The following is a 26,439-nucleotide window of genomic DNA, read 5'->3' on the forward strand; positions in this document are numbered from 1 at the left end:
GTAGACGGTACAGTCTGGAAGACAGACACTTTATCAAGGCGGAAGTGGACAGACTCCTGCGGGAAGGCATTATTGAATGCAGTACCAGTCCGTGGCGTGCCCAAGTAGTCATAGTTAAAAATAGCGAAAAGAAACAGATGGTAATTGACTACAGCCAGACTGTTAATATTTATACCCAGCTGGACGCCTACCCTTTACCCCGCATATCAGAAATGGTCAACCAGATTGCGCAATACCGAGTCTTCTCGACTATCGACCTCAAATCCGCGTATCACCAGCTCCCCATTAGAACGGAGGACCGCCCATACACCGCCTTTGAGGCGAACGGACGCCTCTACCATTTTCTCAGAGTGCCCTTCGGGGTAACAAATGGGGTCTCGGTCTTCCAACGTGAGATGGACCGCATGGTTGACGAGAATAAACTACAAGCTACCTACCCCTATCTGGACAATGTCACTATCTGCGGGCACAACCAGCAAGACCACGATCTAAATCTTGCGAGATTTTTTAAAACTGCCCTAAAGCTGAATCTAACCTACAATGAAGACAAATGTGTCTTCAACACAACCCGTCTCTGTATCCTCGGCTGTGTGGTGGAAGATGGGGTAATTGGACCGGACCCTGACCGATTACGCCCCCTAAAGGAACTGCCCCTGCCACACAATCCCAAAGCTTTAAAAAGGTGCCTGGGATTTTTTTCGTATTATGCCCAATGGGTGCCCAATTACTCTGATAAGGCCCGACCCCTCATTAAATCGACGTCCTTCCCACTATCAGCTGAAGCTCGGGAGGCTTTCACCAGTATCAAACAGGACATTGAAAGGGCTGCAGTGTGTGCAGTGGACGAACGCATTCCCTTTCAAGTTGAAAGCGATGCGTCAGACTTTGCCTTAGCTGCGACCCTCAATCAGGCTGGGAGACCTGTGGCCTTCTTCTCCCGAACCCTTCAGGGACCTGAAATCAGGCACTCTTCTGTCGAGAAGGAGGCACAGGCTATAGTGGAGGCAGTGCGGCACTGGAGACACTACCTAGCCGGCAAACGTTTCACCCTGCTCACCGACCAGCGGTCGGTGGCTTTCATGTTTAATAACAAACAAAGGGGGAAAATCAAGAATGACAAAATACTCAGGTGAAGGATCGAACTATCCACGTTCGACTATGATATTATGTACAGGCCGGGAGCCCTTAATGAACCCCCAGACGCCCTATCACGGGGAATGTGTGCCAGCATTCATACGGACAAATTACAGGGTCTCCACAACGACCTCTGTCACCCAGGGGTCACCCGACTATACCATTTTATAAAGTCCCGCAATCTGCCCCACTCCATCGAGGAGGTCAGGGCAATGACCAGAGCCTGCCGCATCTGTGCGGAATGCAAGCCTCGTTTCTACAGGCCGGACCGTGCACACCTTATCAAAGCCACACGGCCATTCGAGCGCCTAAGTCTGGACTTCAAGGGACCCCTTCCCTCTGCCGACCGTAACGTATACTTCCTCAATATCATTGATGAATATTCCTGCTTCCCCTTCGCCATTCCCTGCCCAGACATGACCAGTGCCACGGTCATCAAGTGTCTCTGTAATCTATTCTGCATGTTTGGCATGCCGAACTACATACACAGCGATAGGGGGATGTCATTCATGAGTGACGAACTGCGCCAGTTCTTGCTCTCGAAGGGGATAGCCACTAGCAGAACCACTAGCTACAACCCCCGGGGTAATGGGCAAGTGGAAAGGGAGAATGCTACTGTTTGGAAGGCTGTCACGCTAGCCTTAAAGTCAAAAGGCCTTCCAACCTCCCGCTGGCAGGAAGTCCTCCCAGACGTGCTCCACTCCATAAGGTCTCTGTTATGTACAGCCACTAACGTTACCCCTCACGAAAAGATGTTCGTTTTCCCCCGGAAATCCACCTCGGGCATATCTCTACCCGCGTGGCTGACATCTCCGGGGACAGTACTATTGCGGAAGCACGTGAGAGGCCATAAAACGGACCCCCTTGTGGAAAAGGTACAGCTCCTCCATGCAAACCCTCAGTACGCCTATATCGAATACTCTGACGGGCGAGAGGACACTGTTTCCATAAAAGACCTCGCTCCCTCGGGGAGCGGAGAGAACGATGAGAGACTACCCGATGAAGACCTACACTACAAAGAGACAGGACGCCCAGAGGTATCAATACCCAACTTTAACCTGGAGGACACTGCAGATAACCTGGAAGACACTGCGGAGGCCCGGACAGCGGAGGAACCAGAATCCACTGCCCTAGAGGCACCCCAACCGGCTTTGCGCCGATCACTGAGAACTGCAAAACCTCCTGACAGACTCACTTATACCAACTTTTAAGAAACATCACCCCGATGGACTAAATCTAAAGAAGGGGTGAATGTAATGAAATCTGTTTGTCTTGATCCTGTATTTCCTGTATTCGTTTTGCACTCATGTATATTACCCTCCCCCACACTGTGTATAGTTTCACTTCCTCTTTCCTGACTAACCTGGAAGGTTCCAGGTCTTGGCTCTTGGCTCCGCCCCTGACTTCTCTTACATAAAGATCCCAGGATCTGTATGACTCATTCCTGTGAACCAGTCGGTGTGTTGAGATGTTAGCTCTGATCTTAGTGATTAAAAGCCAACTTGTTTAAGTCTATAACTTCTAGTTTTGTGGTTATTGAAGGCACATCAGTTGGGATAAATGGTTCATTCTCGGGTTGGCAATCAGTAACTAGTGGTGTTCCGCAGGGGTCAGTGCTGGGACCCCAACTCTTTACAATCTATATTAACGATTTGGAGGAAGGGACCAAGTGCAACATATCCAAGTTTGCCGACGATACAAAGATGGGAGGGAAAGCAGTGAGTGAGGAGGACATAAAAAAACCTGCAAAAGGACATAGACAGGCTAAGTGAGTGGGCAGAAATTTGGCAGATGGAATATAATGTTGGAAAGTGTGAGGTTATGCACTTTGGCAGAAAAAATCAAAGAGCAAGTTATTATCTAAATGGAGAGAAACTGCAAAGTGCTACAGTACAAAGGGATCTGGGGGTCCTGGTGCATGAAACACAGAAGGTTAGTATGCAGGTACAGCAGGTGATCAGGAAGGCCAATGGAATCTTGGCTTTTATTGCAAGGGGGATGGAGTATAAAAGCAGGGAAGTCTTGCTGCAGTTATACAGGGTACTGGTGAGGCCACACCTGGAATACTGCGTACAGTTTTGGTTTCCATATTTAAGAAAAGACATACTTGCTCTCGAGGCAGTTCAGAGAAGGTTCACTCGGTTGATTCCGGAGATGTGGGGGTTGACTTATGAGGAAAGGTTGAGTAGGTTGGGCCTCTACTCATTGGAATTCAGAAGAATGAGAGGCGATCTTATCGAAGCATATAAGATTGTGAGGGGGCTTGATCGGGTGGATGCGGTGAGGATGTTTCCACTGATGGGTGAGACTAGAACTAGGGGGCATAATCTTAGAATAAGGGGCTGCCCTTTCAAAACTGAGATGAGGAGAAACTTCTTCACTCAGAGGGTAGTAAATCTATGGAATTTGCTACCTCAGAGAGCTGTGGAAGCTGCAACATTAAATAAATTTAAAACAGAGATAGACAGTTTCCTAGCTGATAAGAGAATTAGGGGTTACGGGGAGCGGGCAGGGAGTGAGTCTAGGTTCGGGTCAGCCATGATCCTATTGAATGGCGGAGCAGGCCCGAGGGGCCGTATGGCCTACTCCTGCTCCTACTTCTTATGGAACCAACCAGGGAACAGGCTATTTTAGATTTTGTTTTCTGTAATGAGACAGAGTTAATTAGTAATCTCATAGTAAAGGATCCTCTGGGGAAGAGTGATCATAATATGATAAGAATGTCATTTTCAAACTCAATGTGAAATTCTAAGTCCAACAATAGAGTCTTAAACTTAAAGCCAATTCCGTAGGTATGAGGGGCGAGTTGGCTGAAGTAGATTGGGAAATTAGATTAAAAGGTATGACAGTAGATATAAGTAGTGACAATCCTTTAAAGAAATATTCCAAAATTCTCAACGAATATACATTCCATTGACAAATAAAAACTCCATGGGAAAAGTGAGCCATCCGTGGCTACCTAAAGAAGTTAAGGATAGTATTAGATTAAAAGAGGCTTATAATGTTGTAAAGAATAGTAGTTAGCCTGAAGATTGGGAGAGATTTAGAAACCAGCAAAGGATGACCAAAAAATTAATAAAAAAAGGGAGAAAATAGAATGAGAGTAAATTAGCAAGAAATATAAAAACAGATTGTAAGAGCTTCTACAAGTATGTAAAAAAGAAAGAGAGTAGCAAAAGTAAGCATTGGTCGCTTAGAGGCTAAGACAGGAGATTGGGGAACAAGGAAAAAGCCGAGGCTTTAAACAAATATTTTGTATTTGCCTTCACAGTAGAAGACACAAAAAGTATACTAAAAATAGTGGGGAACCAAGGGGCTAATGAGAGAGAAGAACTTAAAGTAATTACTATCAGTAGAGAAAAAGTACTTGAGAAACTAATGGGACTAAAAGCCGACAAATCCCCTGGACTCAATGGCCTACATTCTAGGGTTCTAAAATAGGTGGTTGCATTGGTTGTGATCTTGCAAAATCCCCTAGATTCAGGAAAGGTCCCAGCGGATTGGAAGGTAGCAAATGTAACCCTGCTATTCAAGAAAGGAGGGAGAGAGAAAACTGAGAACTACAGGCCAGTTAGCCTGACATCAGTCGTCGGGGAAAATGCTGGAATCCATTATTAAGGAAGTGGTAACAGGGCACTTAGAAAATCATATGATTAGGCAGAGTCAACATGGTTTAATGAAAGCTAAATCGTGTTTGACAAATTTATTAGAGTTTTTTGAGGATGTAACTAGCAGGGTTGATAAAGGGGAACCAGTGGATGTGTATATTTGGATTTCCAAAAGGCATTCAATAAGGTGCCACATAAAAGGTTGTTAAGCAAGATAAGGGCACATGGGGTTGGTGGTAAGGTATTAGCATGGATAAAGGATTGGTTAACTGACAGAAAACAGAGAGTAGGGATAAATGGATAATTTTCAGATTGGCAGGCTGTAACTAGTGGGGTGCCGTAAGGATCAGTGCTTGGGCCTCAGCTATTTACAATCTATATTAATGACTTAGATGAAGGGACCGAGCTAGATGGAAAAGTAAGATGTGTGAGGACGCTGATGCGCTATCAATTACTCATAAAAGACGGAGAGTTAGGAGAGTAACTAAAGGCTTTTATTAGCAAAGAACAGAGCATGCCTCTCGTGGTTGACTGGGTTCCAAGAAGGCAGGGGGCTGCAGGTCAATCACCTTTATACCTGGGCCTGTGGGTGGAGCCAGCCGAGACATGTTGAGGCATGCATAGGTACAACAGTGTGCAACAACAACAACAACAGTGAATAACAATAACAGTGGTTTACCACATTCACCCCTTGTTTAAAATTGAGTCCGGCGGGGTGAAGTGTACTAAAGGTTCGTGTAAGTAAGTCTATCAGGTGGCCTTGTATGCCGTCCTGATCGTTGTGGTGGCGGCGGTGATGGTGCAGCATCCAATGTTGAATCTGGCGTCTCATTGAGTGGTTGGGTGGTCAATGACGGGTCCTGGGGCTGCGGCATGCCGTCTAGCGGGGTTGGGTTGTGGGTAGTGGTGGATGGCAATGGTAGTGTTTCAGGGGCACCCAAAGGTGCGAGATCTCGTGTGGGGGCTGTGTCCTCCCGCCCGTCCGGGTACGCTACGTAAGCGTACTGGGGGTAGGCGTGGGTAGTGGTGGGTGGCGAGGGAGGTGTTTCGGGAGCACCCGAAGGTGCGAGGTCTCGTATGGAGACTGTGTCCTCCCGCCCGTCCGGGTACACCACGTAAGCATACTGAGGGTTGGCATGGAGGAGGCTCACCCTCTCGACCAGGGGGTCAGTCTTATGGGACCTCACGTGCTTCCGCAGTAGGACGGGTCCTGGAGAAGTCAGCCATGTCGGTAACGAGATCCCCGATGTGGACTTCCTGGGGAAGGAGAACATTCTCTCGTGAGGGGTAGCATTGGTGGCTGTACAGAGCAGTGGCCGAATGGAATGGAGTGCCGCAGGGAGGACTTCCTGCAAGCGAGAGGTCGGAAGGCCCTTAGATTTCAAGTTTAAAAGGACTGCCTTCCAGACCGTCGCATTCTCCCTTTCCACCTGGCCATTCCCCCAGGGGTTGTATCTGGTGGTCCTGCTTGTAGCGATACCTCTCGAGAGCAGGTACTGCCGGAGTTCGTCGCTCATAAAGGATGAGCCCCTGTCGCTATGAATATAGCTAGGGAAACCGAACAAGGCGAAGAGGTTATTCAGACATTTAATGACCGTGGTACTGGTCATGTCTGAGCAAGGGATGGCAAACGGGAAAACTCATCAATTATGTTGAGGAAGTACACATTGCGGTCGGAGGAGGGGAGGGGCCCTTTAAAATCGACGCTCAGCCGTTCAAAGGGGCGCGTGGCTTTGATCAGGCTTGCTCTGTCTGGCCTATAAAAATGCGGTTTGCACTCGGCACAGATTTGGCAGTTCCTGGTCATGGTTCTGACCTCCTCGATGGAGTAGGGCAGGTTACGGGATTTGATGAAGTGAAAAAACCCGGTGACCCCGGGTGGCAGAGGTCATTGTGGAGGGTCTTCAGTCTATCGACCTGCGCGTTGGCGCATGTACCACGTGATAGGGCATCTGGGGGCTCATTGAGTTTCCCGGGCCGGTACAAGATATCGTAATTGTAGGTGGAGAGTTCGATTCTTCACCTCAAGATCTTGTCGTTCTTGATTTTGCCCCTCTGCTTATTATTAAACATAAAAGCTACTGAACGCTGGTCAGTGAGCAGGGTAAATCGTTTTCCGGCCAGGTAATGCCTCCAATGTCGCACAGCTTCCACAATGGCCTGGGCCTCCTTTTCGACAGAGGAGTGTCGAATCTCGGGGCCCTGGAGGGTCCTTGAGAAAAAGGCCACGGGTCTCCCCGCCTGGTTAAGGGTTGCAGCTAGGGCAAAGTCGGATGCGTCGCTCTCCACTTGGAAAGGGATGGACTCATCCACTGCGTGCATTGTGGCCTTCGCAATATCTCCTTTTATGAGAGTGAAGGCTGCACAGGCCTCTGCTGCCAGGGGGAAGGAGGTGGACTTGATGAGGGGTCTGGCTTTGTCCGCATAGTTGGGCACCCACTGAGCATAGTACGAGAAAAACCCTAGGCATCTCTTCAGTGCTTTTTGGCAGTGGGGGAGGGGGAGCTCCATAAGGGGGCGCATCCTGTCGGGGTCGGGGCCGATGACTCCGTTCTCCACTACACAGCCAAGAATGGCAAGGCGCTTGGTACGAAACATACATTTGTCCTTGTTGTATGTTAGGTTCAGCCGCTGGGCCGTACGGAGGAATTTCTCTAGATTAACATCATGGTCCTGCTGGTCGCGGCCGCAGATGGTGACGTTGTCTAGATAGGGGAAAGTGGCCTGGAGCGCGTTCTGGTCAACCATCCAGTCCATCTCCCGTTGGAAGACTGAAACCCCGTTGGTGACGCCGAAGGGAAATCTGAGGAAGTGGTAGAGACGACCGTCAGCTTCAAAAGCTGTGTACTGGCGGTCCTCAGCCCTGATGGGGAGCTGGTGGTATGCCGACTTCAGATCAATCGTCGAGAACACCCGGTATTGTGCTATCTGATTGACCATGTCAGATATGCGGGGGAGTGGGTATGCATCTAGCTGGGTGTAGCGATTGATCGTCTGGCTGTAGTCAATAACTAGGCGCTGTTTTTCGCCAGTCTTCACTACCACCACTTGTGCTCGCCATGGGCTGGTGCTACTTTCAATAATCCCTTCCTTCAGGAGTCTTGCTACCTCGGATTTAATGAAGCTCCTATCCCTGGCACTGTAACGCCTGCTTTTGGTAGCGATGGGCTTACAGTCGCGGGTGAGGTTAGCGAACAAGGAGGGGGGGGGGACTTTAAGGGTGGAGAGGCTGCAAATGGTGCGCGGCGGGCGATTTAAAAGCTGCTGGCTGCAGACTGTGAGTGGGGGGAGGGGTCCGTCGTACGCTAATGTGACACTTTTAAGGTGGCACTGAAAATCCAACCCCAGTAGAACGGCAGCGCAGAGATGGGGCAGGACCAGGAGTTTAAAATTTTTGTATTCTGTGCCCCTTACTGAAAGGGTCACTACACAGTAGCCACCGACGTCCGCTGACTGGGCTTTGGAAGCCAAAGAGATCCGATGTCGCGTCGGCAGGACCGGGAGAGAGTAACTGCGCACCGTGTCGGGGTGGATAAAGCTTTCCGTGCTCCCGCTGTCAAAAAGGCAGGTAGTGGCGCGGCCGTTTACCGTAATGTCCATCATGGACCTGGACAGTTGATGAGGGAGAGATTGGTCCAGCGTCACGGAGGCCAGCGTATGGTCGAGCGAGTCGATGTGGTCGTCAGATGAGGCGGTGGTTGAGTCCGGGTCCCCCGTGGTTGAAGTTCGAGACGTCCGAGATGGCGGACAAAATGGCGGCGCCCATGGTCCCGATCCCCACGCGGCTGGGGGAGCCCAAGATGGCTGCCCCCACGGTTCGCACGCGGCGCTGCTGGCGTTAGCGGTTTTACCTTTGCAGGCGCTGACATAGTGTCCTTTCTTCCCGCAGCCGGAGCAGGTAGCGTTTCTCGCCGGGCAGCGTGCTCTGGGGTGTTTTGCCTGGCCACAAAAATAAAATTTCTGTGCCTTGGACATCGCAGCAGCAGTTGAAGGTGGCGGTCCCATGACCCAAGGTTGTGGCGTCCACGTTGCGGAGTGGTTAGGGGAGAAGGCGTCCATATTCCTGTGGGCCGCGTCGAGCGAGAGCGCGAGGGACACTGCCTTTCTCAGGTCCATTTCTCCCTTTTCCAACAGTCTCTGCCGGGAGCAGTCGGACCTTAGACCCGCAACGAAAGCATCTCGGATCAGTCCCTCCGTGTGTGCTGCGGCTGATACTTCTTTGCAATCGCAGTCTCAGCCGAATATCCGTAGTGCCCGTAGGAAGGCCTCCACCGATTCCCCGGGCTGCTGTCTGCGGGATCTTAAGAGGTGCCTGGCATAGACCGTATTTACCGGGCGTGCGTATTGCCCTTTTAGCAGATTGATAGCCACCGCGTAGGTCGTCGCGTCCTGGATTATTGTATAAACTTGGTGGCTCACCTTTGAGGCCAGGATTTCCAACTTGTTTTCGTCCAGGGTCACAGTTGAGGCTTGCAGGTAGGCCTCGAAGCAACGCAGCCAATGCGCGAATTTGGTAGCCGAACCCGCTTCTTGGGGGTCTAGGTCCAGGCATGTTGGTCTGAGGGCTCGCAGCAGCTCCTGCTGCTCAGCGTTTGGTGCAACAGCCTACTGTTCAGCGTTTGTCGACATTTTGTTTTTGCTAATAAAATTGATGCGCTATCAATTACTCATAAAAGACGGAGAGTTAGGAGAGTAACTAAAGGCTTTTATTAGCAAAGAACAGAGCATGCCTCTCATGGTTGACTGGGTTCCAAGAAGGCAGAGGGCTGCAGGTCAATCACCTTTATACCTGGGCCTGTGGGTGGAGCCAGCCGAGACATGTTGAGGCATGCATAGGTACAACAGTGTGCAACAACAACAAGTGAATAACAATAACAGTGGTTTACCACAGACGCAAAGAGCCTGCAGAGGAATATAGACATGTTAAGTGAGTAGGCAATAAAGTGGCAGACTGAGTATAATGTGGGGAAATATGAGGTTATTCACTTTGGTAGGGAGAATAACACTCTCTTCCTCAGGCGACCCAAGGCTGCTGCCACACTGAAGGCAGTGTTGGACTTCGTCATCGACGTCTGCCCTTATTGACAGTAGGCTCCCGAGGTATGGAAAGTGGTCCATGTTGTCCAAGGCCTTGTCGTGGATTTTGATAATCGGGGGGGCAAAACTGTGTGGCGGGGGCAGGTTGGTAGAGGACCTTTGTCTTACGGATGTTTAGTGTAAGGCCCATGCTCTCGTACGCTTCGGTGAAGGTGTTGATGATGGTTTGGAGTTCGACCTCCGAGTGTGCGCAGACGCAAGTGTTGTCTGCATATTGTAATTCAATGACAGAGGATGGGACGACCTTGGATCTGGACTGGAGGCGACGGAGGCTGAACTGCTTCCCGTTTGTTCTGTAGATTAGCTCCACTCCAGTGGGGAGCTTACTGAGGGTGAGATGGAGCATTGCAGCAAGAAAGATCGAGAAGAGTGTTGGTGCAATGACACAGCCTTGCTTGACCCTGGTCGGGACGTGAATTGGGTCTGTGGTGGATCCATTGGTCAGGATCACGGCTTGCATGTCGACGTGAAGCAGGCAGAGGATGGTGACAAACTTTTGAGGGCAGCCGAATTTGAGGAGGACACTCCATAATCCCTCACAGTTGACAGTATCGAAGGCCTTTGTGAGGTCAAAGAAGGCCATGTACAGCGGTTGGTGCTGTTCCCTGCATTTCTCTTGTAGTTGACGCGGGGTGAAGATCATGTCCATTGTGCCCCTTAGTGGGCGGAATCCGCATTGCGACTCTGGGAGGAGCTCTTCAGCCACTGGCAGAAGGCGATTAAGGAGGATTCTTGTGATGACTTTCCCTGTGGCAGACAGCAAGGAAACTCCTCTGTAATTACCGCAATTGGACTCATCACCTTTCTTGAAGATTGTCACGAAGACCAGGACCTCAAACCTGGCACTAAGCTCATGGTCTGCAGAGCAGTAGTGATACCTGCCCTCCTGTATGCTTCAGAGACATAGACCATGTACAGCAGGCACCTCAAAGCACTGGAGAGGTACCACCAACACTGTCTCCGCAAGATCCTGCAAATCCATTGGCAGGATAGGCGCACCGTCAGTGTTCTCGCTCAGGCCAACATCCCCAGCATCGAAGATCTGACCACGCTCGATCAGCTCCGATGGACGGGCCACAATGTCCGCATGCCCAATACGAGACTCCCAAAACAAGCGCTGTACTCGGAGCTCCGACACGGCAAGAGGAAACGCTTCAGGGACACCCTCAAAGCCTCCTTGAAAAAGTGCAACATCTCCACCAACACCTGGGAATCCCTGGCCCAAGACTGCACAAAGTGGAGGAGAAGCATCCGGGAAGACGCCGAACACCGAGTCTCTTCGCCGGGAGCAAGCGGAAGCCAAGCGCAAACAGCTGAAGGAACGCAAGCACCCCACCCACCCCTTCAACCACCATCTGCCCCACCTGTGACAAAGACTGTAGGTCCCGCATTGGACTCATTAGTCACCTGTGAACTCATGTTAGTGTGGAAGCAAGTCCTCCTCGGTCCCGAGGGACTACCTAAGAAGAAGAATAGAAAAACAGAATATTTTTTAAATGGTGAGAAACTATTAAATGTTGGTGTTCAGAGAGATTTGGGTGTCCTTGTACAAGAAACGCAGAGTTAGCATGCAGGTACAGCAAGCAATTAGGAAGGCAAATGGCATGTTGTCCTTTATTGCTAGAGGGTTGGAGTATAAGAGCAAGGAAGTCTTGTTACAATTGTACAGGGCTCTGATGAGATCATACCTGGAGTACTGGGCACAGTTTTGGTCTCCTTATTTAAGGAAGGATATACTTGCCTTAGAGGCAGTGCAACGAAGGTTCACTAGATTGATCCCCGAGATGAGAGGGCTGTCCTATGAGGAGAGATTGAGCCTATACTCTGGAGTTTAGAAGAATGAGAGGTGATCTCATTGAAACATACAAGATTCTGAGGGGGATTGACAGGGTAGATGCTGAGAGATTGTTTCCTCTGGCTGGAGAGTTGAGAACTAGGGGGCAGAGTCTCAGGATAATGGGCCAGCCTTTTAAGACTGAGATGAGGAGGAATTTCTTCACTCAGAGGGTTGTGAATCTTTAGAATTCTCTGACCCAAAGTGATGTGGATGCTCAATCGTTGAGTATATTCAAGGCTGAGAGAAGATAGATTTGTGGACTCCAGAGGAATTAAGGGATATGGGGATTGGGCAGGAAAGTGGCAGGAAGCCATTCAATAAGATCAGTCATCTTATCTTATTGAATGGCAGAGCAGGCTTGAGGGACTGTATGGCCTACTCCTGCTCCTAATTCTTATGTTCTTAAATACTGGGGATAAAAGATTTCAAGTTAGCTTCTGGTATTGGTTACACATTACATTACAAGCTGTTCATTGTGTAATTTTGGGGCTTTTCCGGTGTTGGATGCCAGCACCTTTTGTCTGGGGGGATGATGTCTACAAAAGGAAATTAAAGAGTATTGGGCCCATAGCTTAACAAAATCCATTACACAAGGAGTCTGTGTTGCGAGCCCCTAGCCTGTATTTTTAATAGCTCACTGCATTCTGGAATGGTTCCTATAAACTGGAAGGAGGCTAATGTAGTCCCCATCTTTAAAAAAGGTGACAAGACAGACCCAGGTAACTATAGGCCCATTAGTTTAACATCAGTACTGTAATAGGTAAGATGCTTGACGGAATCATTTTCCAAAAAGCTTTTGATAAGGTACCGCATAAGAGGTTTCTCTCGAAGATCGAAGCCTCTGGTATTAGTGATAATCTATTCAGAACTGGGTGGCAGGACATAGGCAAAAAGTAGTTGTAGATGGATTTGGATCTTTTTGGAGACTGGTCACCAGTGGTGTCCTGCAGGGATCAGTGTTGGGACCGTTGCTCTTCATTATTTTTATTAATGATCTGGATGTAGGTGTTGGGGGCACAATCTGCAAATTTGCAGACGATACCAAGATCTGTGCGAGTGTTAGAGGTGATGCTAGGCCACTAGACTAATTCCCAATCTAAAGCATCTTCGTTATCAAGATAAGCTAAAAGAGTTCGGACTCTATACCTTAGAGAGGTGTAGATGTAGGGGGGATCTGATTGAAGTTTATAAGATAATGAAAGGAATAGACAGTTTATTTCAATTAAATAGGTTAGGCAGGACTAGGGGTCACAAATTTAAGTTGTATAAGGCTAGATCTAGGTTAGATGTGAGGAGATGGTTCTTTTCCCAGAGAATGGTGGACCTCTGGAACAAGCTGCCGTCTCGTGGAATTCCTTCAAGCGAGAGCTGGATTTGTTTCTAGCTGGGGCAGAGATCACCTTTTACAGAAGGAAGGTACTGCAGGGAATTCAGGGCTAGAGTGATCTCCTGCACTAGTTTTGATCTCCTAGATGGGTCGGAGAAGAATTTTCCCCCCAAATTGGTGCGCGTTTAAAAAAAAATTTTGCCTCTCCCAGGAGATCACATGGTTTCAGGTGGGGTGGAGTGTATATGTTGTGATACACAAGGTATCGCAATTGAGAGAGGCAGGCTCAATGGACCAGATGGTCTTTACCTGTCCGTCATTGTTTGTATGTTCATTCACACACACACTCGCTTTATACACACTCACAGCTGTTACATACTCTCTCATACAGTTACACATACTCAACATAAACGTTAGAAGATTTTGAAATTTGTTCTCCAGCTTTTCATCAAATAATTTTGGAAAAATAACAGAAACTGCAGGAAGCAAAACAGAAACATTCCAGCATTGGCTAGATTAAATGCTACTGATGTACCCTGGGAAAGTATGCCACCGTCTCCGAAACCAGACACAGACTGGGCTCCTGCTCACCGTCTCCAAATCCAGGCACGGGGATAGGAGAGATGTACAGGGGGGCAGGAGATGAGATGTACGGGGGGGGGGGGGGGGCAGGAGATTAGATGTACAGGGGCAGGAGATGAGATACACCTGGGATCTGATCTGCACACAATCGCCTATTAATAGTGTAAGTTGAAGTAAGAATTTCAAAAATAACCTGCCCTGGAGTGAACTTGCACACCAGGGCCAGTGACAGTTCAGATATTGATCACAATCATCTGTTGCCCGTGCAGTGACCTTGATGCTGAAGGTTGTGCAGTGTAAGGCGGGTCCCCAGCAGGGTCTGCCTATTTGGCATATTTGAAATGACTGCACGGTTATGTTACTTGCAGCCAGGAATCCAGGCCACGTGGCTGCCTGGAATTTGGACATGGATGCAAAAGCAGCATGGGTCAAGAAGGACAAATGGTTTATAATTTACCCGTTTAAAAAGAAAAGGCTGTGCTGACTCTCGCTGTGGCAGTTTCCAGGGGTATCAACTTCTCCAGCCACTCATTCTCTACATACGATCGCAGAGAGCACTGGCAGCGTGTCCACACAAAGAGACCACAGTGGAGCCCGATCCGGCCCTCACCCAATCACCGCTCACGCTTTCTGGCACGATTCACTAGTTATCAAGACTAGGATCCCTGGGGGCTTCTCCCCTTCCTAGACCAGCGTGCTGAGGCCAATTGCAGCACCCCAACTGAGATCCACATGGACTGGGGATGGACTGTGTGACTTTCCTTACCAATCTACAAAACTCAGAAAAGCTGAAGAATTCCCAAAAAAATGTAGTGAAGAAAAAAAAACTTTCATTTATATACCGCCTGTCACGATCTCAGGACGTCCTGAGGTGCTTTACAGCCAATTAAATACTTTTGAAGTCTAGTCACTGATGTAATGTGGGGAAATGCAGGATCTTTTACGTACACCCGAGGGGACAGACAGGGCCTCGGTTTAACGCCTCATCCAAAAGACGGCAGCGCTCCCTCAGTACTGTACTGAGTGGTCATCTGGATTATGTGCTCAATTCTCTGGCATGGGCCTTGAACCCACAACCTTCTGACTCGGGTGAGAGTGCTACCCACTGAGCCATGGCTGACACTGCGCACATTTGCAGGTCCCCAAGACTTTGGCCAACCAGCACCTAAGCTCTCTGGACTTAGGTAAGAAACATGTGCCCTACAAAGAGAGCGTTTTAGGACATTTTCCTACATTAAAGGCACAATATAAATACAAGTTGTTGTTGTTTTTGCACTCCATATGGGACAAGCAGAAAGTCTACTGGTGTGGATTTCTCAGTAGGTTGGGTTGGAGACTGTAAGACGGTTTCTGTTGGCGTTGAGATACTCAGTTGATCAAAAATAAATGTTTCCACATGAAGAACGGTCACCGGGGTGAGGTAGTAGAGGGCAGCTGCCGCCTGTGGGACTGCGGCCCAGCAAGAGTCAGCAACTTCAGGACAGGAGAGAGGAAATGGGGGTGGATACAAATCAAAACCTGCAACACCAGCCTTCTCATTTTTACTGTGTTGAGATGACTACAGGCACAAAGGGTCAGTAGAGCAGGCTGTCTGAAAAGAAAGTCTGAATCAATCAGGCAAAACATCAGAGCTCTGGTAATCAACATGGACAATGCATAGTTCAATAGAACGTCAAATGACATCATGGTGCCTGTGAATTCCCTAACCACCAGGCTGTCGGAATCAAACACTAGCCACACGCAAATCTGATACTTTTCATGTCGCAGTTAAATTGGCCTCAATGTGGAATAGAATTGGTTTCACAGGCTAAAAAAAGCAGGTCAATGTGTGAATGATCCACAGAGCACCCAGATCACAACTGACTGACCCCAAATGTCTTTTGAAAGGGGGATGCAGACCGTTTAAAAATTTATTTAAAAATAGGGCCAGTCACACACCCCTTACCCAGTCAGGCAGCCTGCCTGGAGCATGGATCAAATTTCCTCTTCATGACCAAGGATGTTTCCGTGTTCAATGACCTTGAGACTAAACCATGAGTCAGGGGAATGTTACAGCAGGTCACAATGACACTGCTTTTTAAACCAAACCACTTCCTTTCCTCACCTGTACACCTTGACAATTGATATTTGACCGACTCACATTCACATTAAAGTTAACACATGCTTCTGCTCCGGTTCCAGCACTCCTGTTGTACATTTGACATCATTGTCGAGTAAAACTGTTACTTGTTCAATGACAAAACCTTATGCTATTGTGGCAGTCTTAACCAACTTTTAATGTTGACCTTACATGTGATGTACTGAAAGATCTGATTCCCCTGTGCGGGGGGCGGGGAAAGAGTCCTTGGGCCCCTCCCCCATACCAGCAGAGAACTGGCAGTGATTCAGAGCCTCAGCCCAACAGGCGGGGGAGGGTGGGAATAAAGCAACTAAAAGCCAACAAGAGAAAATTCAAAACCAACAGGCAAATCCACTGAACTGAGGTGATGTTTTCAAAAGGAAAATTAAATGAAAATCTCATTTTGTTCCAGCCACTATCCCAAGGGCCAAATGGAAACCTGTGGCTGTGAAACTTCCTTATCACCATCAGGCCAGGGGCAGGTCTGGCATTTTGACCTCTCAGAACAGGCCGACATTTGACTCGCTCGAGTCCCTGATGCCCTTGATTATGCAGCAGCTGCTGAATCAGTGCCGCAGCAAATCAGCAGCTGCTCCAGTTTATACATGTACCCTGTCTGCAAGTACTCCACATAGATGGACAATTTCTATACACTGAACCCCAAGTGACTTAGAGTCCCAGGAACTGCACACTCTGTCTCTTACCTTGCACTTTCCGTTTGCAGCTCCTTCCAATTTCTGGTCAGAGAGACATGCAGAAGGCCCACTTTCACGCCTTTGCCAATGCCACCTCAAGCCAACCAAGTCAGTCACTGCGAGATGCACCTGTGTGATCTTCAGAAGACTCTCCTGTTTTTACCTTGTTCATATTACAGCCTTGGAGCGGTTGTCAGCAGCAGCTTTAGGGGCTGGGACATGATGTAAATGAAACAGTCCTACAGGTATCAGCAGCAGATTTGGGTACAGGAGTGTGGTGGTTATGGTGCTAGATTAATAACCCTGAGGTCAGGAGTTCAACTCCACCACAGCATGTTCTGAGTTAGCTTTAGGGAAGGAGTGACCAGGAAAGCTGTTGTTTTTGTTGGATAAACCCAACTGGTTCACCAAGGTCCTTCATGAAGGGTTCCTGCCACCCTTACCCTGTATGTGACCCCAGTGCACACTATGTGATTGACTCTTAATACCCTGAGGGCAACAAGGGATGGGTAATAAATGTGACCTGCCCAGCATTGCTCCCCCTCCCCCGAGAGCAACGTGCACTTTCCTCCTCTGTGACCTTCGAAGGGTCATCGACCTGAAACGTTAACTCTGTTTTTCTTTCTCTACAGATGCTGTCTGACCTGCTGAGTGTTTCCAGCATTTTCTGTTGTTATCTCAGATTTCCAGCGTCCGAAGTATTTTGCTATTGTCATGGAGAGGGGTATCTGGCCATCGGCACCCATTTTTCTTATTGTATTTATTTTCCTATATTTCTTCCCTCTGCCTTCGCGTGTTGGGGCATGATTCCACTGCTGCTGGTATCTTGCTCAAGTGGCCATTCTTCATGCATGAGCCTAAATTATGGGCGTCAGCAGGTTATTCGACTACAGGGGCATTACAGTGCCTGTCCACACCTGACATCCACACAGATATACTCTCCACAGGAGTCACAAAATAATGGGAACCCTGCCTGATATTTACAGGGGCACAGAGGTCAATGAGGGCAACCCAACTGCAACGCTGGCGAGTCAAACAAACAGAACCAGGCCAAAAGCAAGGAAACGATGATAGAAATGTTACATTTTTTTTTAAAAGGTGCTTCTAATTGTAATGTATGTACCTTTAAGGGGGGGAACTACTTTCTACAGCTCATGTATACTGTAGTACCGGCAGTGACCACACCTGTATATAACACTGAGTAGTAATCTGTTGTTTCAGTTGCAGTTTGAACCACGTTGAGTAAACACCTGTTGTACCGTTCTCTGCAGTCCTTTTCTTATTATTACACGGACGTAACAGTGGCGATGAGCAAGTTCGAACCTACCTGCAACTCTGCATCACCTCCCAGGGATTCGCTCCTGGAGAACAGTGGAAGAAGGTCGAGTCCAGAAGCACGGGCGTCGACCACGGGCAACCGCCCAGTCATCCAGCGGAGATTTGAGCATCGCAGGGGAGGCTGTCGAGAGCCAGGCTTGGTTTTCCAGTCACGGTGGTCCAGCGAAATGGGCTGGCAACAAGTACTGCGCAGACCCTTCCCGGACAGCGACGGGCTAGAGCCCGACCGAGCGGCACAGAAAAAGGCCGAGCAGTGTCGACGGGGGAGAGAGAGAGGGCAGAGCGCAGCCGGTGTTCAGGACCGAGCAGCGTCAACGGGGGAGAGAGGCGAGAGAGAGCAGATCGCAGCCGGTGTTCAAGGGCCGAGCAGCGTCAACGGGGGAGAGAGGCGCGCAGGAAAACGCGAGGCGCTGCCATTGCCACGAGGACCGCAGAGCGGCATTGGCAGCAGCGCAGGAGCAGCACACGAAACCCACAGGGCGTCGCCATTTGCCACGAGGGCCGCCGAGAGCGGCGTTGGCAGCAGCGCAGGAGACGCCATTTTAAGCCGCAGCGGGGAAGAAAGGAAAGCGCGGGAGACGCCATTTTAAGCCAGTCTAACCACACCCAAAAATGCCGAAGAGTGGCAGTATCACAGCGTTCGACAATGAAGTCGAAGATTGGACGACATATGTCGAACGCATAGAAGTATACTGCAAGGCGAATGAAGTGCCAGATGACAAGAAAGCGCTGGTATTGTTGAATTCAATGGGTGCAAAAACGTATGGCTTACTACGAAACCTAGTAACCCCAGAGAAGCCAGTAGAAAAGGATTTTGAAAACATAGTGTCAATCCTACAGGACCACTTAAACCCCACACCGCTGCTGATAGCAGAAAGATTTAAGTTTCACAAAAGGAACCAGCATAAAGATGAAAGTAATGCTGAGTATTTAACGGAACTGCGCAAGCTATCGAAACACTGCCAGTTTGGAACGGGACTAGCAGATACTTTAAGGGACAAGTTTGTGTGTGGGCTTCAAAGTGAAGGAACCCAGAAACGGCTTCTATCAGAAAAGGATCTTACGCTGGACAAGGCTTTCAGCATTGCAGTATCACACGAAGCAGCAGCACGGGGCGCTGCAGAGATACAACGGAGACTGCAAGAATATGGCACAAATGAAATGTCATACGGAACAGTGAAGTGCTATCGCTGCGGCAGAACAACACACGACCACAATGATTGCTGGTTCAAGGACAAAGTGTGCAGACAGTGTGGAAAAGTAGGACACATAGCAAGAGTCTGCAGGTCGGGAAAGAAAACCAGCAGCAAGAAATCTCCACAGGAGAAGTACAAGAAGGTACATAAGGTGACGGAGAGTAGTTCAGACGAACAGAAGAGTGATACAGACTCCGGAAGCAAGGAGCTGGGTTGTCTGAAACTACATAATGTGATCAAAACGGAGGATCACCAAACTATCTGGGTCACGCTCAAGATAGCAGGAGTCCAAGTGAAAATGGAATTTGACACAGGATCAGCCCTAACAGTCATAAACCGAAGGGACTACAAGCGGCTATTCTCACATACACCCTTGAGAAATACAAAGATTGTCTTGAAGACGTACACGGGGCAAAAAGTCTACCCCAAAGGAAAAATAAGGGTGAACGTTATATATAACGGCAAGGAAACACCAAAAATGGACCTATATGTATTGCCAGATGGAGGACCACCACTACTAGGACGTGAATGGATCCGGAAGATACAGCTAGATTGGCATTCCATACAACCACTGGCTGTAGATGCCAAAAAGGATGACGACGTCACACCTGAACGACTGTCAAAAATGCTAACTGACGCACAAGAAGTGTTCCAGCAGGGACTCGGAACACTAAAAGGCATAACAGCGACGATCAAAATAGAGGAAAATGCAAGCCCAAAGTTTTTGAAGTCCAGACCAGTACCTTATGCGATCCACCCAGCTGTCGAAGCAGAGCTGGAAGGTTTGGAACGTTCAGGAGTACGGTCCAAAGTGGACTGGAGCGAGTGGGCTACACCCATCGTTCCTGTAATGAAGAGGTCGTTGAGTAATACGCCTGGGGAACCAAAGAAGGTTCGCATCTGTGGGGACTTTAAGGTGACAGTGAACCCAGTCCTTCACACGGTACAATATCCGCTTCCACGGATTGAAGATATTTTCGCCTCGCTATCTGGAGGGAAACGCTTCACTAAGATTGATCTGGCCCAGGCGTACCTGCAAATGGAGGTAGAAGAAGCCTCGAAACAGTACCTCACGATCAACACTCATAAAGGCCTCTACCAATACAACCGGCTGGTGTTCGGGGTAGCATCAGCTCCGGCTATTTGGCAAAGGGCAATGGAACAAGTCCTGCAAGGGATTCCAGGGACCCAGTGTTATTTGGATGACATCCTGGTCACGGGCGAAAATGACAGTGATCACCTCGCCAACCTGGAGCAGGTGCTCACTAGATTTAAGGAATATGGGCTCCGAGCTAATCGCTACAAATGCAAGTTTCTCCAGAAGCAGATCTCGTATTGTGGCCACGTTATTGCTAAAGAGGGGTTACATAAGTCCCCTGAAAAAATTGAGGCAGTAGTCAAGGCTCCAGCACCGGAAAATGTGTTGCAACTGAGGTCGTTCCTCGGGCTGGTGAACTACTACCATAAGTTCTTGCCGAATTTGTCTACAGTACTACACCCACTGAACACCCTACTGCAAACGGGGGTACCATGTAAGTGGAGTGACGAATGTAAACGAGCTTTCCAGAAGAGCAAAGCATTGATCACATCAAAAGAGGTGTTGGCTCATTTCAACCCAGCACTACCAATTCGGTTGGCGTGTGATGCATCACCCTATGGTATTGGAGCAGTGCTGTCGCTCAAATTCCCGGACGGCTCGGAGAGGCCGGTAGCCTTTGCGTCTCGGTCACTAACCTCAGCTGAGTGTAACTACGCCCAGATTGACAGGGAGGCCCTCAGCCTAGTGTGGGGAGTGAAAAAGTTTAATCACTATCTGCACGGGCAGAAGTTCACCTTGCTGACTGACCACCAACCACTTGTCTCCATCTTTAATCCAAAGAAGGGCGTTCCAGTGATGACTGCGCAACGGCTACAAAGATGGTCCTTTTTTCTAGGGGCGCACCAATATGAAATCGAGTATAAGGGCATGAAACAGCATGGAAACGCTGATGGGCTATCACGCCTGCCACTGCCTACTGCGGAGGAAGCACCAGCAGTGGATCCTGTTGAAATATTTCATTCGACTATAATTGAATGCTTGCCAGTAACTAACGCTGGTATAGAGGAGACCCGAAATGACCCGACACTGTCTCAGGTATATGATTTGACAGTGAAGGGATGGCCAGCACATGGCGACTCACTGATGCCAGCATTCTCATCCAGAAGAGAACAGCTGTCAGTATGCCAGGGGACCTTGATGTGTGGATCCCGAGTGGTAATTCCACCCAAGTTAAGGGAGAGAGTGCTCAATGAGCTTCACGAAGGTCATCTGGGAGGGGTGAAAATGAAAAGCCTTACTAGGGCTTATGTGTGGTGGCCGGGGAGCGATCAGCAAATCGAGGACCTGACAAAGAACTGCTCAGGATGCCAGAAGGTCCAAAATGCACCACCACATGCCCCTCTGCACCCATGGGAGTGGCCCTCATCTCCATGGCAACGGGTGCATATTGATTTTGCTGGTCCACTCATGGACTCAATGTTTCTAATAGCCGGGGATGCGCACTCGAAATGGCCTGAGGTGATCAAAATGTCCTCCACCACCACGGAGAAAACTATTGCAGTCCTACGGACCATTTTTGCCAGGAACGGCTTGCCAGAGCAGATTTGCTCTGATAACGGACCACAGTGTGTGTCCGAAGAGTTTCGAAGATTTATGAAAAGGAATGGGTTAAGGCATTACACATCCGCCCCGTATCATCTAGCCACAAATGGATTGGCTGAGAGGTTTGTACAAACCTTTAAAAAAGCAGTAAAGGCCATGTGCGATGACAACATTCCACTGCAGCATAAGGCGGACAATTTCCTGTTAACCTACAGAAATGCGACACATGCAGTCACCAACCAGGCCCCGGCCATGATGTTCTTTAACCAAAGGTTGAGATCTCGTCTGGATTTGCTCAGACCAAATGTACGAAGAGATGTTGAGAGTAAGCAATTCCAGCACATCAATGAGAAGCTGACAAGGAGCTTCAATGTAGGGCAACCAGTCTTGGCCCGCGACTACCGAACAGAGAAATGGCAACCAGGAACGATATGCACACGGCAGGGGCCACTAATGTACACAGTGGACGTTGGGGAAGAGCATCGTGAGACGCCATGCTGACCAGATCCTAGAGTCACAGGAACGAGTCACCCCCATGCCTCGCCCATACGTACCTGGTGATGAACCCGACATACAGGTAGCATCTACCCCAGAAACAGTAGCATCGGAAGCTGATGAACCAACCAACGACAGGGGGCCAGAATCGCCTCCGCACCAAGAGCAAGACACTCGGGAAAGGCGCTATCCAGAAAGGATCAGGAAGCCTCCCCAAAGACTGAATTTATAATAGACTATTTTCAGCTAATGTTGCATGGTAAAAGTGTTAATTGTAATTAGTTTGATATTTGATTGTTAAATGAGTGTTATGGTACTGTTAATCTAAAAGGGGAGGAATTGTAATGTATGTACCTTTAAGGGGGGAACTACTTTCTACAGCTCATGCATACTGTAGTACCGGCAGTGACCACACCTGTATATAACGCTGAGTAGTAATCTGTTGTTTCAGTTGCAGTTTGAACCACGTTGAGTAAACACCTGTTGTACCGTTCTCTGCAGTCCTTTTCTTATTATTACACGGACGTAACACTAATGGTAAATCTCCCTTTCACAAAGAAGTCCATGTGGGAAAAGTCCCTCTTTATAGCGGAAGAAATGCTCAGAGAGGGTACTACCTGCTCAAAATACTCCCCTGACGTCGTCATGGAAAGAAAATGCGCAGCACAGATTTGTTACCTTTTAAAACTAGAAATCTTCAGACCTGCCTTGCTGGAGGCCCCTCACATCAGATCTCCTCCCTCCCCCATTGATACAAAGGCTGAATCAGGTGATGTTACTGACAAGGTGGAGCAGCTTCATGCTCGAGTGACTCCATTTATTTTAATGGAGAACACAAATATAGACTGACCTAGGAGTCAATTCCAAGACAACCAAACTCAATGTCTGCTGTGTACACAGTATCAACCTGAACTTATGCACTAAGCTACAGATTGAGTACACTCAATGAGGCTAACAGACTGGACAACTCTCCACCTCAATGGAAACAACAGACTGAAGAATCAGTGTTCAGTGTTAATGTACAGCCCATAGTTTGCTCCTCCTTGAAATGAAAGTGTCTGTCACTCACCGTACATTTTTCCTTCATCTGACAGGATAATTTTCCGCCTGCCACATGGTGGGTAGATGGCCAGTGCCTCCTGGAAGCTCTGCTCAATGTCAGGACTCCACACTCCCTCTGCGTCATTGTCCAAATTCTTCTCGATTGAGTCGCTCATTGTCTCGGAGTCGTGGTCAGGGCTTGCGCCCTCGCTCCAGCCGTTTGTCTCTATTTTAACTGTGTGGGGTCTCCAAGCTGCAGCTTGGAGGGCAGCACAGCACAGCTGAGAGAAAAAAGTAAAAGCATTTCAGGAATTGATAAATAAATTTGAATAGATGCACGTCAACATCAAACGGGCTTGTGCCATCTCATTAGGGTTGCTGGGGGCACAAAACTCGTCTTCGTGCTCAGCTATTCCAGCTGCTACACCTCCGTTTGCAAGTTATTTTTATTCCTTCTCCTTTGGCCTCCTTCTTTCCTTCCCAATCTAAAGACAGTCTTGTAATTAACTGGAAGGAGGAGCACAAGAGTGGAGGAGGGAAGAGAGAGACAGTGATTGGGAAGGACAATGGAACAGTGAGAGACACAGGTTGGACCAATTTGGAAAAGAAAGAGACACACAAGACACTGGATTGGCAGGTGAGAAATTATCAGCCAATTAATGGTTCTTGGAATAATTTTATATTTTTATCTTTAACATTTAATTCCCTGATCTTCATCACAGGCCACTGCAGCTTCCAATTTTCAATATCTGTATTGTTATGTTGACACGGAGGAGATTGCGCAGTCCTCTGTAGAATTCCACACTTACACGTAGAATTTCAATGCTGCAACCTGAAGCAGCACCAGACTCAGGGAGGAGAAAATCATCCAATGTATCAACAGCATGTCAAGAAAGTACACAGACACTTCCCCACACATGGAGGGTAGCATTCACAAAATACATAGGGAGTCTCAAGGAGGGGGAAAGGATTTCTCCAATAACATTAGGGGTTTCTGAGTATATATAAAAATTAACTAACCCAGCAGGCCGGCGAGTCTGCAACCTTCCAGGCCTAGGCCTGTGCGGCTTAGTCCATCGATTCCCATTAATTTCTCTCCCCCCTCATTCCCATCTTTACCAAATGAGCCAACAGAGAACCCGTTGAGGGGAATGGTGCTGCCAGTGGGCTTGAACTTACTTTAGTTCTTCCACAGTGTTTTATTTTAAATAATGGAAACCTGCACAAGATCTAATAAAAGATTTGGCCGCTTCATAACTTAAACTTTTGATCTCAGAAGTTCATGATCATTTCTGATTTTTTTCACTTAGTTATTATCAACGAATGAGCTTGCTTGCTTACTATCTAGCTATCTATCTACAGGAAACTCTTTATTATCCGGCACCGACAGGACCGGCGTGGTGCCGGTTTATCAAAAAGTCCGGATTACAGAGAGGTATAGTTAAAAGGTACGAGAGCTCCGTACACAGCAACAAATCCAGGCTTCCCTGTTGCTTAGCAACAGGTGCAAGAAGCCCAGCCACAGACCAAGAGTCCCTGTTAGCAACAAGTGCAAGAACCCCGATTACACAGCCACTGATACAGGAACGGCCACTAATATGAAGTAAAACTTTCCTGAGCCTACTCCTGAATTTTGCCGGTTAACAGAGATTTCCGGTTATTTAGGTGCCAGTAAATCGAGAGTTTCCTGTATCTATCACATGTTTCTAAGAGCTCCTTGGAGGCAAAGTTTGTCCCATTTGGGAATTTCCACAGCAACATGATAAGTGTTTATACAGGGCCCTTTGCTCTCCTGCTACATCCATGTCATTCATTTTAATGATGAAAGGTGAAAGGAATTTCTTCAATGGGATCCACACCAACTGTACACCAAAGCTTGGCCATAGCCATTCCACTATCAAAATGCTGTAACAGACAATCATATCCATTGACTGAAACACAAAGGCAGGATTGATTGAGAAATGTGGAACCAACAGTTTCGGCACTACCTGCTGACTGGCACCAATCTTCAGTGAGTGGCATCAATGGGTAAGATAGCAGAGAAAGTCGACACTAATCTGGTGAAAACAAACACTCTAATTTCCACAGACATCAAGGTCAAGGGTGTGTGTAACATTCTATGATTCTGTGCAACACTTGCAGACAACTGTTGACACTTCACAGCACATTGAATGCAGCACTCGGCACTGGTTACAGACGACTGGTTCACAACCAGCAACCAGAGTATGACATGCTGACCAAACAGAAGTCAATGGTTATTCTCTCCTACCATCTCACCCACTTCATCTGGGTGGGGAAGTACATTAAACGTCGTCTCCCCACAATTGCAGCAGAAATGAATTACTGCAGATGACACAGAAGAGTCAATGTAGAGATTTTGATGGGCATGCAACACGTTGGTGGCTGGAGTGGCCACATCCTGAATTTCAAAAGAATTTTTTTAATGGTTTCCATTTTGAAATCAAATCAAAAAATTCCATGCCACTTTGAGATTTTTTGACAATTTTTACACAGAAAAGATTCAAAGTTTTTTTTTATATTTAAAAAGTTACTGCAATAAGAAGTAGTTAAAATGCTAATGAACTAGACTTGATGTTGTTTCCTCATAGACTCATAAATAATAAGTGATAAATATTTTGAACCCATTACTGTGGGTCTGGAGTCACATATAGGCCAGACCAGGTAAGGATGACAGGTTTCCTTCCGCAAAGGACATTAGTGAACCAGTTGTTTTTTTTTAAACAACAATCCGGTAGTTTCATGGTCACCATTACTGATACTAGCTTTTAATTCCAGATTTAGTTAATTACTGTAACTGAATTTGAACTCCAGATTATTAGTCCAGGCCTCTGGATTACCAGCCCAGTAACATAACCACTATGCTACTGTACCCATATATTAGAGTTGGGGGGTATATCATAGAAAGAGTGCTTTATACACACACTGCGCTTGTATGGCTAATCAGTACCAGTACTCTGGGAGGAAAAGAAATATCACACAGACCAATATGCTTTTCCTAACTCCAGTGGCAGACCTGTCCCCACCAGGATGTCACCCTGGTATTATATAACCCAACATGCTCTCTCCAGAGATCGTGCAAGTTTGAAAACAGAATCTATAGTTGTATTGCTGAATGCTTTTCACAGTGGGCACAGTATGAAATTTTCACAAACCCACCATTACCCTTTACTGAAACCCTAGTTACAGCATTGGGGGCCCTTAAACAATGTACATTGTGATCAGCAGTTGCAGTATGCCTGAGTGTTCTAACAAGAGGCACATTTCGCTGGACCCTAACTGAATAGTTCTGAAGGGCATTGTGAAGAAAT

The 26,439-nt window shown here is 47.9% G+C and overlaps 1 protein-coding gene across 3 annotated transcripts in view; it reads right to left on the reverse strand.

The window, feature by feature from the left end:
- Positions 1 to 26,439, reverse strand: part of LOC147099702 (transcriptional enhancer factor TEF-1-like) — a 111,814-nt gene that overhangs the window by 47,130 nt on the left and 38,245 nt on the right. For all 3 annotated transcript variants that reach the window (XM_085969088.1, XM_085969087.1, XM_085969089.1), the window contains exon 3: positions 23,139 to 23,391. In XM_085969088.1, the coding sequence (XP_085825214.1) occupies positions 23,139 to 23,286 (148 nt within the window). In that variant the 5' untranslated portion in view covers positions 23,287 to 23,391. The remainder of the gene's footprint in view (positions 1 to 23,138; positions 23,392 to 26,439) is intronic.

The sequence above is a fragment of the Somniosus microcephalus genome, chromosome 28 (genome assembly GCF_052327205.1).
Source record: "Somniosus microcephalus isolate GS21.2 chromosome 28, FLI_Smic_1.0, whole genome shotgun sequence".
In the NCBI taxonomy this organism is placed as follows: domain Eukaryota; kingdom Metazoa; phylum Chordata; class Chondrichthyes; order Squaliformes; family Somniosidae; genus Somniosus; species Somniosus microcephalus.